The sequence below is a fragment of the Acanthochromis polyacanthus genome, chromosome 5, assembly GCF_021347895.1.
Source record: "Acanthochromis polyacanthus isolate Apoly-LR-REF ecotype Palm Island chromosome 5, KAUST_Apoly_ChrSc, whole genome shotgun sequence".
Taxonomy (NCBI): Eukaryota; Metazoa; Chordata; class Actinopteri; family Pomacentridae; genus Acanthochromis; species Acanthochromis polyacanthus.
The window spans coordinates 16,537,620-16,554,402 of NC_067117.1; the positions used below are offsets into that span (position 1 = coordinate 16,537,620).

Sequence of the window (16,783 nt, forward strand, 5' to 3'; positions counted from 1 at the left end):
TAAAAAAAAATCAAGTTCATGAGAAACAAAACTAGCATGAAAGTGCACTTCCCAGGAAGCATTGTTAGCGAATTAGAACTCTTTTTTCGAGTTTGAGAAAACAGACATGGTGTAAACTTTTTGTGTGTCTTCAATACATGTTCCAACTCTGACAAAAGTTAGTATTGAATTCAGTCCCTATAACAGTAGGCTCATAAGCTATCTCATTCTAACAAGGAACATCACAGATTGTCTTTGTACTGATTCTGAGAAAAAAAAGTTGGAGCTGTTCATTGTCAGTGTCAAATGAATCAATCTAAGAGTAACTGACTCACATTGTGAAGGCAACAGGGGAACTTCAGTTACTCAGCTGATTGAACTAAAAATGATTTGCAGTGTAAACCACCCAGCAGGCCTTATTTAAAAGGCAAATATCATGCAAAGATGGTGTGCACCATGCACTGCCACAACTTGCTTTAGTCATATTACTATTAATACTGCAAGGTCTTTTGCTTTTCATTTAAAAGCTGATGCTTATATGTCTTTGCATTGTCACTTTTGACTTAAGAACACTTAAAGTGCATTGACTGTATTTCCGCACATTTTTGTTTTTTAAAATTTTAAATCACTTTGTGCATGAAATAGTCTATAGTGAGATGATGATTGTCATACTATCATGCAAGCATAGCACCTCATCATCCACAGAGCTTAATGAAAGTGCTTTACAGGCAAAGGTAAAAATTAAAAACATGTAAAAGATAAAATACAAAATACAGCAATGTAACAACAGATTAGATTTTAAAAATGCACAGACACAAGTTGAATAAATTGGACATAGATGTTAGAGAATAATTTAAGCTGATTGACTAAAACAGGAGAACAACTAAACATAAGAAAGGTTAAAACATATAAAAGTTAAAGTATACATTAGACTATAAAAAAGGCATAAAAGTAGGTAAACTAAAGAGTAGAATAGAAGAATGGAAATATTGGTAGCTAAACTTATAGTTAGCATAATCCATATTTGCAGACTATTATAATGATGATTATAATGATTATTATTGTTGTTGTTATTATTGTGCCAGTAACTCTGAAAACCTGGGTTGCTCAGTATGTCTGGTTTCTTTTTTTGCCTTTTCTTCACCTGTAAAATGCTTGCTGTTCTGAGGAATTTTGGAGGGCGGCATGTAAGCACACCATGCACCCACACAAACATCATTCTCTCAGGTAGAGGTAATGTAATACCTAAGGTCATTGGCGCATAAGATCACATGACCTGGCTCTTCCACTCCCATGACACCTTCCCGCTGAGTCCCGCCCCCGTCGGTGCACACCGGGCGGTGACGCAGCGGCAGCACAAAGTGTCAGGTGTCGCACAGGTTTGACTAAAAAAAGAGTGGCTCAACGGGAACTTCCTACAGGTAAGACGAAACTCAAAGCAAGGACATGAAAACATTTGTAAATAACTGTAATAATTAATATAAAACTGTCTATTTTGAACATTTCAACGAGCCTGTGTTCGTTTACGTTTACTTGTTGGTTTTTTGACAAATATCACACGTGCGTACACCCAGTCTAGTTTCTGTCCTCGAGCTGATCGATGCCAAACCAGTCCAGCTGCTGAGCCTCTGCTCTCTCAGTCACAAACTTACATTATACGTGAGTGTCTAAATCCGTGTTATAAAGCGTATCACTATCGTAGTTTGTCTTCTTTTTTCGACTGCAGCCATAAACGGTCTTTACCAGGCGCTTACTGATACGCCTGCAATTAAAGTTCTTCAAATGACATGCTGGCCTCTGAGCAGAGCTGCTAGTCTTCAAGTCATGTCTCTTCATTACATGCCTGACTACTGACTCTTCAGTTCAGCCTGTTGTTTTTGTATTAACAGCTGATTTCTGTGCTTTTGTTTCTAAGAATAATTGCCTCACAGGCCATTTATGTGTCAATGCAGCACGTCAACCCCTCCTTACTCATGACTCATATTATATCCTACTGCGTTGTGGTTACTTGTTGTTAATAAGCAGTTCACCTAAAGTGAGGGTTAAAGGTCTGTATATCAATGTTTCACTGATAATAAGGGATGGTGGGATCTGAATTCTGGACTTAAGATTATCAGATTTCAGAAGCTCATATATCAAATAGCCTGTTATGGTTTCAAGGTTGCTCTTGTAGTGTGTTTCAGCCCCCTGATGAAACAGGGCCAGCTTTGTTGAGTTTTTGTATACATTTTTCCACCTATGCTACCTCAGACTGAGTCGATATTCTTATCGGAAGTTTTAATTAAGAGACGTGATGTCAGGAGATGTGGAGTTATTGAAAATGAAAGCAAAGAATCCTTGGTGAAATCAGGATCTACGATGGCTGCTACAAGTTTATCTGTTGTACAATACATGTCGTAGTGACTGAAGGTGATTCATTTAAACCAATAACAATACTAGCTTCTTAAACATACAGTGCTATAAATCCATTTTGTATATTTTACTTCCTGGTTTCCAAACCAAATCCTGGAACAGAAATTTGCACTCAGATTGATTTTACATAGAGAAAAAACAAAACCGTGACCCCACCCTAATCCGTATTTAAATCAGTAATTTGCTGCTGTCTATTAGTGTGCACATTACAGCCAGCCTGTACTATTCACTTTGTGCACTTACAGCAAGAAGGACAGGTTTAATTTTAAAGCTTTGTTGTCTTTGCAGGGAGTTCATTTGCTCTCTTTTCTTTTCAGTTGCTCTGGGTTCCTTCAGCCATCTAATGTTTAAGGATATGCAAAAGACTTGGATAGGCGACTCTAAACTCAGTCGACCTGTATTGTTCCTGCAGTGGACTGGTGACCTGCTCAGGGTGTGTCCATACCTTTCCTTCAGTGAATGCAGGAATAAGTTCCAGCTCCCTGACATCATGTAAAAAGACAAACAGTTTAAAGAGGATATGTTAACTAATATAAAGTGCCATTTTGGCACAGCCATCAAATTTCAGCTCAGTAGTCAATTGACGAAGTAAACTAACTCGACTGTCAGCCTTGAAAACTTGTAGCAACAATAAATGGCCTTAAGCTATTCGGTTATCAGAAAATGTAATAGAAGTGCTTGAGCTGTGGTTGGTTCTGAACACTGAATTGTGTTACGCTTGAGTTTTTCTTTTCTTATTCTTTGTTTCTGTTTACCCAGAGCATATACTAGCCTAAGAATAAGCATCAGTAATTACATATAATTAAATAAATATACACCTTGCTAATACATAGTGTGCAAAATTAAATGTAGTGTTTAGCCAAATTGCTAATGTGGGGGTAAAATTTAAGAAGACTAGTTGCATTTGACTGCTTTTGAGTGTTAAGGGTTGAGGCTGTGTTGAGGTTCAGTCCAAAGTCCTCACACTATTGTCACCAGTACTGCTTTGCATCTGAGTGATGATGTAATGTGTGTGCCTGGTGAAATGGCCCAGTTAGTAAAATAAATAATTACTGAGTCTATCATCAGTAGACAGCAGTGATTTCACTTTATGGTTTGAACACAGCTAACGTAGTGTCTGAGCACTAAAGAAGGGACTCCTGTATGACATTCATCAGTCTGTCCCTCCAGACAGAAAACTATATCAGACGTGCATCACTTAGTAAAGTATCTGTTTGACAGGGTATACTTCACCAAGAACTGTGTGTGTGCATGTGTGCGTTACGCATTGCGGTTGTGGCACTTTGCTTTACACTGGTTCTCTGCGCATGTTGCCCTTGGTGAGTTATCCTCTCATAATGATAACGTGCTCACACTTGGCTTAGCTGTGTTCAGCTTGCGTTGCTATGTTGCAGTCAAGCGGCACGAGCTCGAGCACAAGTGTGAACATGTTGACTCGTGCGTCTGCATACATAACTGCATGTGCACATAAACCAACGTGCAGGCACTCTTTGGTATGTATGTCAGGCACTGGGGGTGTGACGGGACGTAAAGTGGCAGAGAGCAACTTGCAAATCAGTGATCACAGGCAGAAGACAGTTTTTCTGCAGGCATAAACTCTGACACTGACATCAACCTTCTCACAAGTCTGTATGTGTCAGGATGGATTTCAGACTTGTTTTTTCTTTCGAACAAAGATGTTTTTGTTTGTGTAAGTCTTGTCTGATCTTTCCAAGCTGTTTTGTCAGAATAATCTCCATTGCCTGAAACACGCAACTGGTGGATGTTAAGCCACTGTAGTCAAATGAAAGGCGCACTGATTGTTAAAAAATGCAGACAAGGGGAAGGAGACGACAATTACACTGTAAGAAGTAGGGCTGAACAATTTTTCTAACAGATATTGTAGTTTGATGTGCATGATTTTTTAAACACAAGCCTAACTTCAACTATTTAGTCTGTAATATATTTAAAATCTGATGGAGCATTGCGTTATGAGATACCATCAAAGACATCAGTGTGATACAAGGACAACAGCATGAATTTGTCTATTCTCCGTATGACAAGGTGTAAATCCTAAATTGAATCGTTTGCAATTCGGTAATTGCATTTTTTCAAATTCTCGATGGAAGTCAGGGGGCTAGCATTGACTTCCATCAGTAAGCTTTGGATAAAGTGACAATTGGTAGAATCTTTGTCGTGAAACATCACCAGTCAGTGCTCACAGTTACTCACTGAAGAATTGCACATAGTCAGCACTTTTTCAGTCTGATGCAATGACGGCAATGACTTTATTGCAATGAGCAGATTGTGGTAGCACAGCGATGCCTAAACTTGATCGAACATTGCACCATCCTCACCTTCTTTTAGTAGTGGGAGATTACAACAGGTGTTGTAATGCACGTTGCGTACTTTGGGTGTGTTTGTGTTTCAGGTAGCTGGCAGAGATGGAGAGTGGTCCGTTCAATCGAAGGTCCTGGGCGACACAGTCCTTGCGCATCACTGCGAAGGAGCTGTCACTCCGAGGGAAATCCCCTGCAATTGCAGAGCGCTTCTCCAAGTGAGTAAGGCCTTGTTTTCAGAAATGTTGGTTGCTAATTTCTACTTGTGCAATTTTATATCAAATACTAATATTTATTGAATACTAAAAACATTGCTAGCTGACATTATCCTGCATACCTACCAGTTTCCCCAATTACATTTTCTATTTCACCATGTTTTAAAAACATTTTGTACATGTATATAAATTATATTTAGATACATTATTAATTCAAATTGCTTGTTAGTACATGTGTTTTATGCAACCAGAAATCTGGTGATGATGATTTACTGAAGTTTGCTAGTATTTTACCATTTATTTTTTGCATTTCACAGTGATTACCTAAAGTACATAAAAATATTTCCTCTACTAAAGTTCAACCTTCTCTGTAATTAATTAATTATTTTTTAAAATAAAAATACACTCTTCATGCTCCGTTTTGTTTTGAGTCACTAGAGGTCAGTGTTGTGTTCTTTTCTTCGCTCAGGTACCAGAGAGCTGCTGAGGAGACAAGTGGAGAGAAGAAAAAAGCAGTAAGTGATTCTGTTTGGCTCGTTGACAAGATGGATGGTAGAAACATTTTCTTTCCCAGTGACCTCAGTTTAGAGATATCTCTGACTTACTGAAACAGTTGTTCTTGAATTTGATGTGTGAAGAATTAATGGAGGCTGAGATTTGTCATGCAAAGATTAAACGGTTAAGTGGATAAATTGTTAGTGTATGTTTGTCTGCTGCATGTCTTACTTCATTTGCTCAGTAGCTGCTGAAGGTGCTAAACTAATTAAAGCGTGTAGAGATGAGGAGTGCACACATAAACACACACACACACACACACACTCCATGCCAACACTCGGTCTGGGCCAAATGTCTTGTCCCGGCTGACCCCTCATTGGCCACTAGTTGCGATGGGCCGGCTATCAAACCCATAATCCTACTTCAGCGTAATCCCTTACAATGCTCTGTAGTTCCAACTGTAGGTTAGCTGCTTTGTCAGTGTGAAAGACTGATGAACAAGTTCTGGACTAAGATTAAATGAGCGATTGATCAGCTAAAACCATGAAGAAATATAAGGTAACGCTGCTACGGTTGTGTATAATATTGTAATAGTTTACCTAGATGTGTATGAGCCAGCTTCCTGCAAAGTTTTTTTAGTGTTTGTTTAATGACCTGCCTGGTAATGATAAAGACATTTATCTTTTGTCACTCCTGTAGAAATGTGATATCAGTTTATATTGAGACAGCTGTCTTGTGCTACTTAGATGTAAAGTGTTTGTAATTAACTTTATTTCTGACAAGTTCAAATTTTAGGGATAACCACTACTTGTACTAATTTACATATGAACTGGATTGATCTGAGCTAACTTGTTGCTATCTCCAAGCTTCTGCAAGCAGTAATATCTGAGTACATGAACTGGCGCCATAATTACTTGGATACAGAAGTCTGGTTGAAATATTTGTGGATTACACCACTTATTCTAATGTGTCTGAGCCAAATGTGAATGAGGAGCGCAAAAGGCCATCTGTCTTTGTGTGTGTGGTGGGGGAAGGGGGGATTTTTCAAACTTGACCATGTAGTAGTTAGTCCATTACATTAACAGCATTACTAAGTGACAGAAAACTGTTTAAAAAATACCCATTTGGGGACTAAACTTTGGTCTTCGGTAACTTATGATGGCTGTTTGTCATTATATTTTGCCTTTTTTTCAATTCTTTGTTTTCAAAGGATAACAATATACATTTCAAATACATAGAAATGTACTTTTCACAAGTATTCAGCATGCAAAAAACAACTTGAATCTCATTTCATCTCCATCCTTTTATCCCTTTTTATATGATATAGTTTTAAACAAGTCATAAAAAATATTTTACAAAGTCAACAAGGGGATGTGCATGGACATACGTGCTTAGAAACAGGGTGTTTGAATTGTTTAATTCATTATGAGTAAGAAAATTTAATAACCTAATAATAAATAATAGAGAACCAAAAGTGTCCCCTTTTTAAATAAAGGCCAAGCAATATGTCTTCAGTTTTATCCACATATTTTGCCAGTTTCATTAAGACATAACTAACAGATTCACTGATAAATGGACAATGGTTGTGATAAGAGTATGAAAAATTAGTTTTGTTCGTATACTCCAGCACTGTTTTCATTTGATATAGTAACTTGGCAATAAAATCTTTGTGAAAACGGGTCCTAATGATTTTTATTTTTAAAGACACAGTTCTTAAAAGACAGTAGATTTTATTACTGTATTTGTTCATTGTACTGTCGCAGCAGTGTCAGACAGTACGGTGATCTACTCAGTTTAGTTAGTGTTATAAATATGCACAGCTGCAGTGATTACTACTACAAAAGACGGCTTTAATCGTCAAATTCCAGCTTTCTGAATTTGAATATTCTCTGGTCATCTTATTCCTTTATGACAGTTCCCTAAATGTCTTTGGGCTGTGGACAAAAACAACACGTGAAGATACGATTTTGGGCTCTGTTAAACACCGACACTTTTCACCATTTTCTGACATTTAAAAATTAATTGAAAAGATAATTGACTGATTAAACAACAATGAAAATAATTGTTAGTGACAGCCGTATTTATAATTGATGCGATATATTTAAGCAAATGCTTTTGGTTTCTAATAATCAGTGGCATTTTCTTTGATACTGTGTGATGTGGCTCCTCTGACACCATCTTGATAAAATCTTAAGTTAAGTGAAGCTATTTTGTGAAAGAGCTTAGCTAAATAGTACTGTTTTAAACTTATTCTGCTTTCATGTCATAATTTATTTGATTAGTTTTGCTTTGTAATTGACCCTGTTTTTTATTCTGTCCTGTTATATGTTCTGTTTTTGTGCCTTTTTTCTTTTTCTAAAACATTTATCACATCTGTCGTTTTTTAGTACCATTATCCTCAAAAATCATGTAACAGTGGACAAAAATCTAAGCCAACACAGTGAACAAAGAGTTAACTTTTCCCTGAATGTATCATTTCCTGCTCTGGTTTCCTGGCTATTCAGACTCTCTCTCTTTCATTTTCCTGGTGTTAAAGGGGTTGGACTAGCTCTCACAAGTAGATTTTGTGTAGCTGCTAACATCTGGGAGAGCTCTACCTCTCGCTGCCTCTCAACACGCTGACTTGTGAAGAAGGACCAACCAAAGGACGCTCACTTTCCTTGCTGTCTTGTTGTGGTTACATCTAGCTTGGTCACTTCATCGCATTCACAAAGGTTTCTTCTTTGTTTTTTTCTTTGTGCTAGAGAAAAGGGGAACAATCTCTTCGCTGTCCAGTTCTTTCCATTCACTCTGGACATGCCTTACAAAGACAGTATTTGTGCTTCTGTTTTTTGTCCCTTGTTGGGGGTTTGTCCCTTTTGTTTAGTCCCTTTTTCTCAAATTTTTATTTCCGAATGCATGCTAATATAACGCGTTTATAATGTGCCAGATTTACTTGATGTACTAATGCTGAGATAGTTGGGACTTTTGGTTAGCAGTTCTTTGTTTTTGTTTGTCATCTTCAGTAATCTCTGAATTAAGTTTGAAATATGTTTTAAGTTTGTTTATTGGGTGATTTGTGGTTTAAATAATAGCATAATGGTATTTAAATGCACACTACAAACGAGACTTCAGACAGGAAGTTCTTAAACAAAAACACTCATTGTTCTTAATGATTTATTAGTTTATTTAAATATGGGTGATTTATGTACAGATCCTCTTTCTTCAATGTGTCATTCCTCTTTTATAATTAAGGAAGTTCCTACAGGCAGTAGTGTGCCTCCTGTTGTTCTGTCATGCTGTTTGCTGCTGTGTCACTGTCATTAGAGGCAGCAAATGAGTGGTGAACAGAGCCAGTCTGAGTGTTTCTGGGAAAGGTGAAATTGTCATGTGGAAAGGAATGAAGAATCTGCCTGCATGCTCTGCCCTGTTATCTCCATCTTGAGCCGGCCGTTAGGACTTCAGCAGCCACAGCATAACATCTATTTCCTGAACCAACTTTGAGCAGCTGTTCTATCAGTGAAGCCAAGTTTAGATTCAGACATTTCCCTTATTCCATTGTATTTAACTGAGCTTTAAAGCTGCATGTCTAGCACAGTATATCCCCTTCTCCCAAATGGAAACGTTTTTGTAATTTAGCCTCTATAGTGAAGTAACTATTGCTTGTAATACTCAGCATTTGTGAATATTTTTTCCAGTCTGCATGGCATACTCACCGTTTTGTTTTGTTTTTTGGCTTTGTTTTCTTCTTCTCTTCCTCATAGCCTCTTGAGAATGCAAATTCCTCCCTGCGGTCAGGAAACCTGAGTGCTCTGAAGAAGCGCTGGGAACAAGTTCAGGACAAGCCTTCTTCAGTTCCACCTGCAAACCAGTCCAGCATTCGCCGTAGGCCTCCTGCTCTGACCAGACCCGCTAATATTACTGAGCAACGTCCTCCAGTAGAAAGCCCTGGCCCAGAAGGTGAAGAACAGACAGGGATGGACAGGCATGAGCTGACACACAGCAGCAGACCTGACAAGCTTGAACATCAAGGTCCAACTAGCCCGCGTGCCTCTTTTGAAAAACCCACAGTGCCACTGAACAACCTCAAGATGAAGTTTGAGAGGGCAGAAGACACCAATGCCAAGGTAAAATACCTAATACTAATCCTGCTACTGTGTCTATTGTCATCTAAAATAAGTAACGTTAAAAACAAATTTACTGCAGATCACCACTGTCTTCTTGTACATTTTGGGGACAGTACGAAAAACACATGTATAAGGGCATCCCCTTTAAATGTTAATAATTACATTATATAAATACAAGCACTTTAGTACCACAAAACTGCCACACAACTTCTTAGTTTGTGTATACTTTCAACATTGATAGAGATCATGTTTGTTTGGATGAGTACTTCAGGAAAGAGGGTCTAAGCTTCATCTTTATCTGCTCTTTAACAGCTGTGCATTTTTGTTTCTCCCAGATTAACTGTATCCGCAGTGTTTATGGTGGGATTTACAGTTCTGATGTTGGCCAGTCTTGTAAGACATCAACATATTTTCTGAACCCCTCTTGAGAAAACAGTGCAGTGTTTCTCACATGTGGCTAACTCTGTTGCATATCCTGAAATTGCAACCACAATTACTTTAGCATTTTGAGGAAAAACTCACATCCTAACTTACAAGAATTGACCTACTGGAAAAAAAAGTCACTCAAATATAACTAACATTAAACTACATGCAAAACAGCAAATAGCAGTATTAATTCTATTTAGAAATAATTGTAAAGCAATTACATTATAAGAGACAGATAAGAGGATCTAAGTCACATGTTACTGACTGACACAAACCTTTCAGTTAAAGCCAAACTTCCCTGTCCATGACACTGTTGTTTGTGCAGAATTATTCAGTGCTATGCGAACATTTTCACATCCCTTCACAATATACTTGTTTCCAAACATATTCGCCTAGTTTTACTGTTTCCTGTCTGTCCTTCCACCTGGATCTACCCTGGTCTCTCCCTCACCCATCCTCATCTCTCTCTTTCATTCTTTGTCTGTCTTTCACCCTCTTGTCCAAAAACAAGTGCTCCACTCTTCACCTTCTGCAGCAGAGGAATGCAGGAACATTCCTGACCTAGGGCTGTCTCATTCTTCACAGGATCACCTCTGAGGAGCAACTGTCTTTATCTCACTTTTCATTAGTTACATTGTATATTCTGGTTTTCCCCAGCATTTTCCCAGTCTTGGGACTCTGTTTTAGTTTTTATGTGTCCCATTGTGCACCTTAATCTATGTACTGCAGTTGTGAATTCACATTTTCAGTCAAATGAAAGAAACACAACCCTCCTGTCATGTCATTTTACTCTTGCTATTGTGTTATGGTTCTCCAGTTTTGCAAGTTGTAGTGTTTTCACACCATTACATCACCACTAGGAAAGCACACAGTTCACATTTCTAAGATTTACAGGCAAGACTCAGGGCTTTATAACACCATGTCTGGAAAGGTTGAATGCCCTTCTAATCAAGTACAATGGTTTATTGCATCCTTGCCCTTGTTTAGCCGCAGCTTTTGGTATGTTACAGTTCAGCCACTGTTTGGATTTGCATGGCAGGGGAAGATGGTGACACAACAGCACTCCACAGTTCCTGTGTGAATCAGCCTGAAGAAAGGCAGTGTTTTAATTGGCCAAGCTCTTTTCCATTCATGTGTGTAGTGGATCACTGCTGAGAGGAACTATCTGGTTTACTCATTAGTCTTGGTAACACGTGGGCATGCAGGCACACAACCCACACAGCTCATTCTTTTAGTTAAGTGCATTGGCACAGTTTGACTTCTTTTGACAGCAGGTCAAACACATGTAGATGTCTGTTCCTGTAGATAACAGGCACTCTGGTTATTGCAAGATTTCAAGTGGTGTCTTTTATTACCGCCCGGCAAAACTGTGTTTGCCAGAAGGTATTGTTTTCACCTGCATGGTCTTGCTTGCTTGCGTGTTTGTCTGTAACACTTTGGTTTCTGGGCGATAACTCCATAAAATATTGATGTAGCCTCACCATATTTGGTACACAGGTGTACCATAATGAGACACAGGTCAAGTTCGAATTTGGTGACCGTGACCTCATTTTCAAGGTCACAGGGGTCATCTTTGTCGCCGGGTGGTCCAAGTTTGGTAAAACTTCTTGTTTTTTTGTGTGTGTGTGTGTGTGTGTGTGTGTGTGTGTGTGTGTGTGTGTGTGTGTGTGTGTGTGTGTGTGTGTGTGTGTGTGTGTGTGTGTGTGTGTGTGTGTGTGTGTGTGTGTGTGTGTGTGTGTGTGTGCATTTTACTTTGCTTGAAATTTTCTCTAACTTTTTTCTGTGAGAAGTTAAAGGTGATTATTTACTGCAAAACAAACATCTGCTGCTAACAGAAAAAAACCATCACTCCTGTTTAGTTTATCTTCAGTGCAGTGTTTCTGAGATGGATGTAGTTTTTGTGCTTAGAAATGATGTTCCAAAGACGTTTTTAGGACACTGGGATCAAAGTCTGATCAGCCATATGGGATGGATGTAGGTAATTTGAAACTTTCTTTTGGTTTGTTGCTTTGTGTAAACATAGCTACTTCTTTCTTATTCCACCTGTTTTATGTGAGGACTCGGGTTCTGGTTCTCAGCACAGTGCTGGCTTGTGTGTGACTCTTTGCATCAGTTCTGTTTTTTAATATCCATTTGTTATGGAGACCAGGGAAACGGCAGCACCTTATATACACTGACAGAAACTCCCTGAATTTGATCTATACCTACTGACTGTATAATATTATGGATTAATAAATTTAGGGACTGATTTAAGCGATCACCTGGCCCTCTGATTTTATCAATCCTTTTACTCTTGTAGGGTGGCAGGACAACAATACGCAGTACTTCATCAGAGGACATGGACCACCACAGCAGTAAGCAAAATTCATCTGATTTAGTTTAATGTAGCAACATTATCTATAAGAAGTTCATGCAAAACCACAGGGAAAGCCTTCACTTTGAACCTCTCTTCTGCTTTAGGTCTGTCTGTGTCAGACAGAGGGTCCCTGAGAGACAAGGTGGCCAAATACCAGGCTGCTGTTTCTAAACAAGGGACTACACGCTCTGTGAGTTCATGCAGTAGAAGTTGTTTAAAATGCATAAGAAAGAAAAATATATTCTTGATTTTGTTGTAGAGAAAATTTTTAAACCTGCTGAACGGAACTTTGCCAGAGCCTTACCTAGTGGTTTCTTTTTTGGACTGTCATCAAGTTTGTTTGTTTTTGTTTTCCTGTCTGTACAGGAAATAGGGAAATACACAATGATTTATTGTGTGACAACAACTATACATAAATGTGAATATCTTTTCTTTCTTTGTGTGTTTCTTGCAGGATCTGGCTTCAGAGGTGTCTGCTCCAAAAACATCTGCACCTGTAAATGAGAAACACACGACTGCCCCGGAGTGTAATGGTTAGTTTTGCAGGATTCTTGAGCCCATAGTTCTGTATACATTTCATTTGTACAGTGTAACTTAAGTTTTACAACTTTGGCAGCCAGAACAAGATCTAGTTTGGTTTCTATGCCCTTTTCAATGACTATGCAGCAACAGAACTCATTTTGTGTTTCAGGAGACGGCACCGAGCAACCCAAAGCAGTCAGAGTGAGTCATGACAACAAACATGAACTATCAATGAAAGATTTCAGCTCTTGTTAATTATTATTACATTTGACTTTTATTTTTATTTTTAGAAGTTCGGCCCTCCAGTGAGAGAGACCTGCATTGCTTGTCTGCAGACTGTGTATCCACTGGAGAGACTGGAGGCTCACAAGCAGGTCTACCACAAAAGCTGCTTCCGCTGTGTTCACTGCAGCACAAAGCTCAGGTAAGAATCTGTATTGTCTGTGCAGCTTCTCTTAGTTTTTCTGTTGTTATTTTCTACTGAAGTATTTATGCTTTTTAGTCAAGTATAGTAATAAAATAATGTCCTCACTACTCTCTTTTTCTAGTCTGGGAAACTTTGCCTCCCTGCATGGTAACATCTACTGCAAGCCCCATTTCAGTCAGCTGTTCAAATCCAAAGGCAACTATGATGAAGGCTTTGGCCACCGGCCCCATAAGGAGCTGTGGGAACCGCGAGCTGATGGAGATGAAAATCAGGAAACTGTGAATAAGCCAAAAGAACAAGAGGAGCCAGCGAAGGTGACACGTCGAGCTGAGAGTATCTCAGACACAGAGCCAGCCACGACTGAGGAAACGTCCCCACAGGTTAAGGTCACAGACCTTACTGCCTTATTGGAGACTAGCGTGGAAACCAAGGCAAGCTCTGGTGAGAAACATCAGTCTGCAGAGAAGCCAGCTGAGAAGCGCAGGCTGAAGGTCGCTTGGCCTCCTCCGGCTGGTGACGGTCAGTCTGGGGCAGCGCCACTCAGTCCGCTCACAGAGGGCGTTGCTTCAAGCCGATCCTGGAGAGCAAAGTGGCCTCCAGAGGATGAAGCACCGTCGTCTTTCCAGAGCTCAGAGCGGGCTGAACTGAAGAGCCTGAGGAGGAGCTCTTCTCTGAAGGAGCGCAGCCGACCATTTACAGTCGCTGCTAAACCCAATCCCACAACCAGTGTGGGTCCTAGAGAGCCTCGTCGCCCCCTCAAAGCCCTGCTGGAATGGAGAGCATCGTTTGAAGAAAAAACATCATCTCAAGGGTCTTCCAAAGAAAAGAAGCCTGAAGTCCAGGAAGTAAAACAAAAGGAAAAGAAAGAACAGAAGATGCCTGAAACATCAAGTGAAGCTACAGCAGCGGCAAGTGAGACCATCTCAGAGAACAACATGAAGAGTCTGCCTGAGAAAGAGGAAGGAGACAAACAAGTACAAAAAGGAAACTCGGCAGATGACAAGATGGCAGTGGAAGAGGGTTCTTTGAGAAGGCTTTCTCCTGATGTCTCACCTTCCCCTTCTCCCCCTTTACAGCCAAAACAGAACCGCGCCTCCCAGGATGTGGGCTTCTGGGAGGATGACAAAGAAGGAAGTGATGCTGACGAGCTGAGTGCAGAAGATATAATCAAGAGGAACCGCTATTATGAGGAGGAGGAGGAGGAGGACTGTGAGTCATAGGAACGCAGTCTTACTGTCACGTCCAGCCACCATAAAACACTTTGCCAGTTTTATTTTCTCAGTTTATAGGAAGATCATAAATTTAGCTTTGTCAGATTTTATAGTTATTGGAGAAATACAAAAGTGAATTATAGGTATGTGTGTATATAAATATTGCAATAACTGCCTTTACCTGTTAAAGTGCAAGTGTTTGATTCTTTTCTTTTACATTTTAATTCTATATTGTAAAAATATCTCATAGAACATGCATTATATGACTGCTGATCATACTGGAAGGGGCCCTGATAAATGCATCTCTGCACCTCATCTTCTGATGATTATCTGCATCATCAGTAGCTTTTTTTTTTTTTTTTACAGCGAGTGGGTCCAAAAACCATTATACCTATTGTGGCACTTAATTGTGCCTTTTAATCACAGGCAGTGTCACACTGAATAAAGCAAAACAGTCATTCTGTGGCCTTCATAGAATGCAGAACACAATGCATGTGGACATTGTAGTTCAGATTACCACATATCAGTTTAATTAATAGTTAAATGGAGAGAAGATTAGAAACAGAACCCAAATGAGAATGCTCTGGATCAGGTTTAGCTAACCTCAAAACAACAATGGACAAGTTTTGTCCTCTCTCAGGGATGGAAATGCTGTCTGTCAGGGTCGGTGCTCCCTCATATCCATGCATTTGTACTGTATCTCCTCTCACTAGACTGTTCTACCATGCCACTGTCAGAGCTGTTGAAATTACTTAGCATTCCCATCCTCAAGCAAAGTTATGAGAGTTCATGTGGTGTCACAAAACTGAAAGTAGGAAGCCACCTGCTTTTTGATGTTTATTGAGACTTTAGCTTTGTCAAATACCAGATTATGCACAATTACAAGTAACTTAGGCTTCGAAAATGTACATACAGACAAGTCAGGGAACAATAAGAGAATCCTGCACTGAAAGGGAAAACTGCAAAGGGATTATCCCAGTCATAAGTGTAACTATGTTATGTAGCCTTTATATGTTATCTGGTGGGAATCAGAGAACATCAGAGAGCCTGTGTGAATTGATCTATGGTTTTGTTGCCATGACCACAATGAATGAGAATATAATTGAACGAAGTTTCTGTTGGTAGCCACCTTTTCAGTGTAATATCTCAAAGTATATCATCTCTAGGGGCCTTCTGATTTGTTGTTTAACATTTTCAAATGTAATCCAGTTTATATGTAAAACACTTTGTATTTTATATGCCCTGGAATATATATTTGCACAAAAAATTTTAATAATTTGTATGACGCATTGGGCATTACTGTCTGTGCTGTTGTTGAAACATAATTAAAATATACCATTAAGGAAATTCAGAGTTTGAATGAAGCTTATACTTTTTTATTGAAACATCTTTCTTCTTCTGGAGTCTGATAGACTCACTGTGCCCTTCTATCTTTTTCAATTTTTAAGTTTCAGTGACATAAACATGAGCATCATAATGCATTCAAATCTTTACTTGAACTCCCAAATTCATCAAATAAACTGTAACCAAAAAGCTGCCAGTTTCCTGGTCTGTGCTCTTGTTTCACAGTAGGTCCTTGTCTAATTGATTTATTCAGTTATAGACTGTAGTCAGAATATATTATCTTTCTCATTTTATCTTGTAACAAGCCATGATTCACACTGAGCCAAAGAAAAAGATCATTAACTGGATGCAACGTTTAATCTCCATCGCATCCTTTTGGTTTAACTGACTTTCTAAATTAATCAAACTGACTTCTACTCTCTTCTGAAGACACCACGAACTGTACTACCAATGAAAAACGCCCAGTGCCTCCTGTTAATCTATAGTAGGGGTGGGCTAACTTTTTGGCTCAGGGGCCACATTGACTTTTGAAATTCGACAGACGGGCCAGACCAGCATCAGATAGTTGGAGATTGTGCAAACTAATATGAATTTAGGGCTGCAACTAACGATTATTTTAATAATCGATTAACCCTTTAGGCGCCAGAGTTTTTTCAATAAAATATTCAGTTTTGATATTTTTTCAAAAGGTTGTAACTTGAAAATGGTTAGAGATAAAGGCAAACTGTCAATGAGAAAAATCATCAGTATGACCCAAAGTTGATGGGAGTAAATTCACTCATCTAATTTCAGGGCTCCAGACTAACCTTTTTTCCTGTTGTTTATTTTCCTGTTTTTTCCTGTTTCCCCAACTTAAAATTTTAGGAGCGCAACCAGAAAATTTAGGGGCGCACACCAAAATCGACTTGCAAAGTAAATATTCATATTTCCTCTCATTTTAACTGTGTTACTGATAAATACTTGCACAGTAAA

The 16,783-nt window shown here is 39.0% G+C and overlaps 1 protein-coding gene across 2 annotated transcripts; it reads left to right on the forward strand.

Annotated features, from left to right (window-relative positions):
* Positions 1-1,319: 1,319 nt before the first annotated feature.
* LOC110953460 (LIM domain and actin-binding protein 1-like) lies at positions 1,320-15,818 on the forward strand. Of its 2 annotated transcripts, XM_022197461.2 has the most exons (10): positions 1,320-1,400; positions 4,802-4,927; positions 5,394-5,439; positions 9,163-9,525; positions 12,251-12,305; positions 12,412-12,497; positions 12,762-12,840; positions 12,999-13,030; positions 13,120-13,253; positions 13,378-15,818. In XM_022197461.2, exons 2-10 carry the CDS (start codon positions 4,815-4,817, stop codon positions 14,474-14,476), a joined length of 2,007 nt encoding a protein of 668 aa, XP_022053153.2. In that variant the 5' UTR covers positions 1,320-1,400; positions 4,802-4,814; the 3' UTR covers positions 14,477-15,818. The 2 variants fall into 2 exon arrangements, with proteins under 2 accessions (XP_022053153.2, XP_051804698.1); XM_051948738.1 differs by lacking the exons at positions 1,320-1,400; positions 4,802-4,927; positions 5,394-5,439 and adding an exon at positions 7,927-8,133.
* Positions 15,819-16,783: the final 965 nt, after the last annotated feature.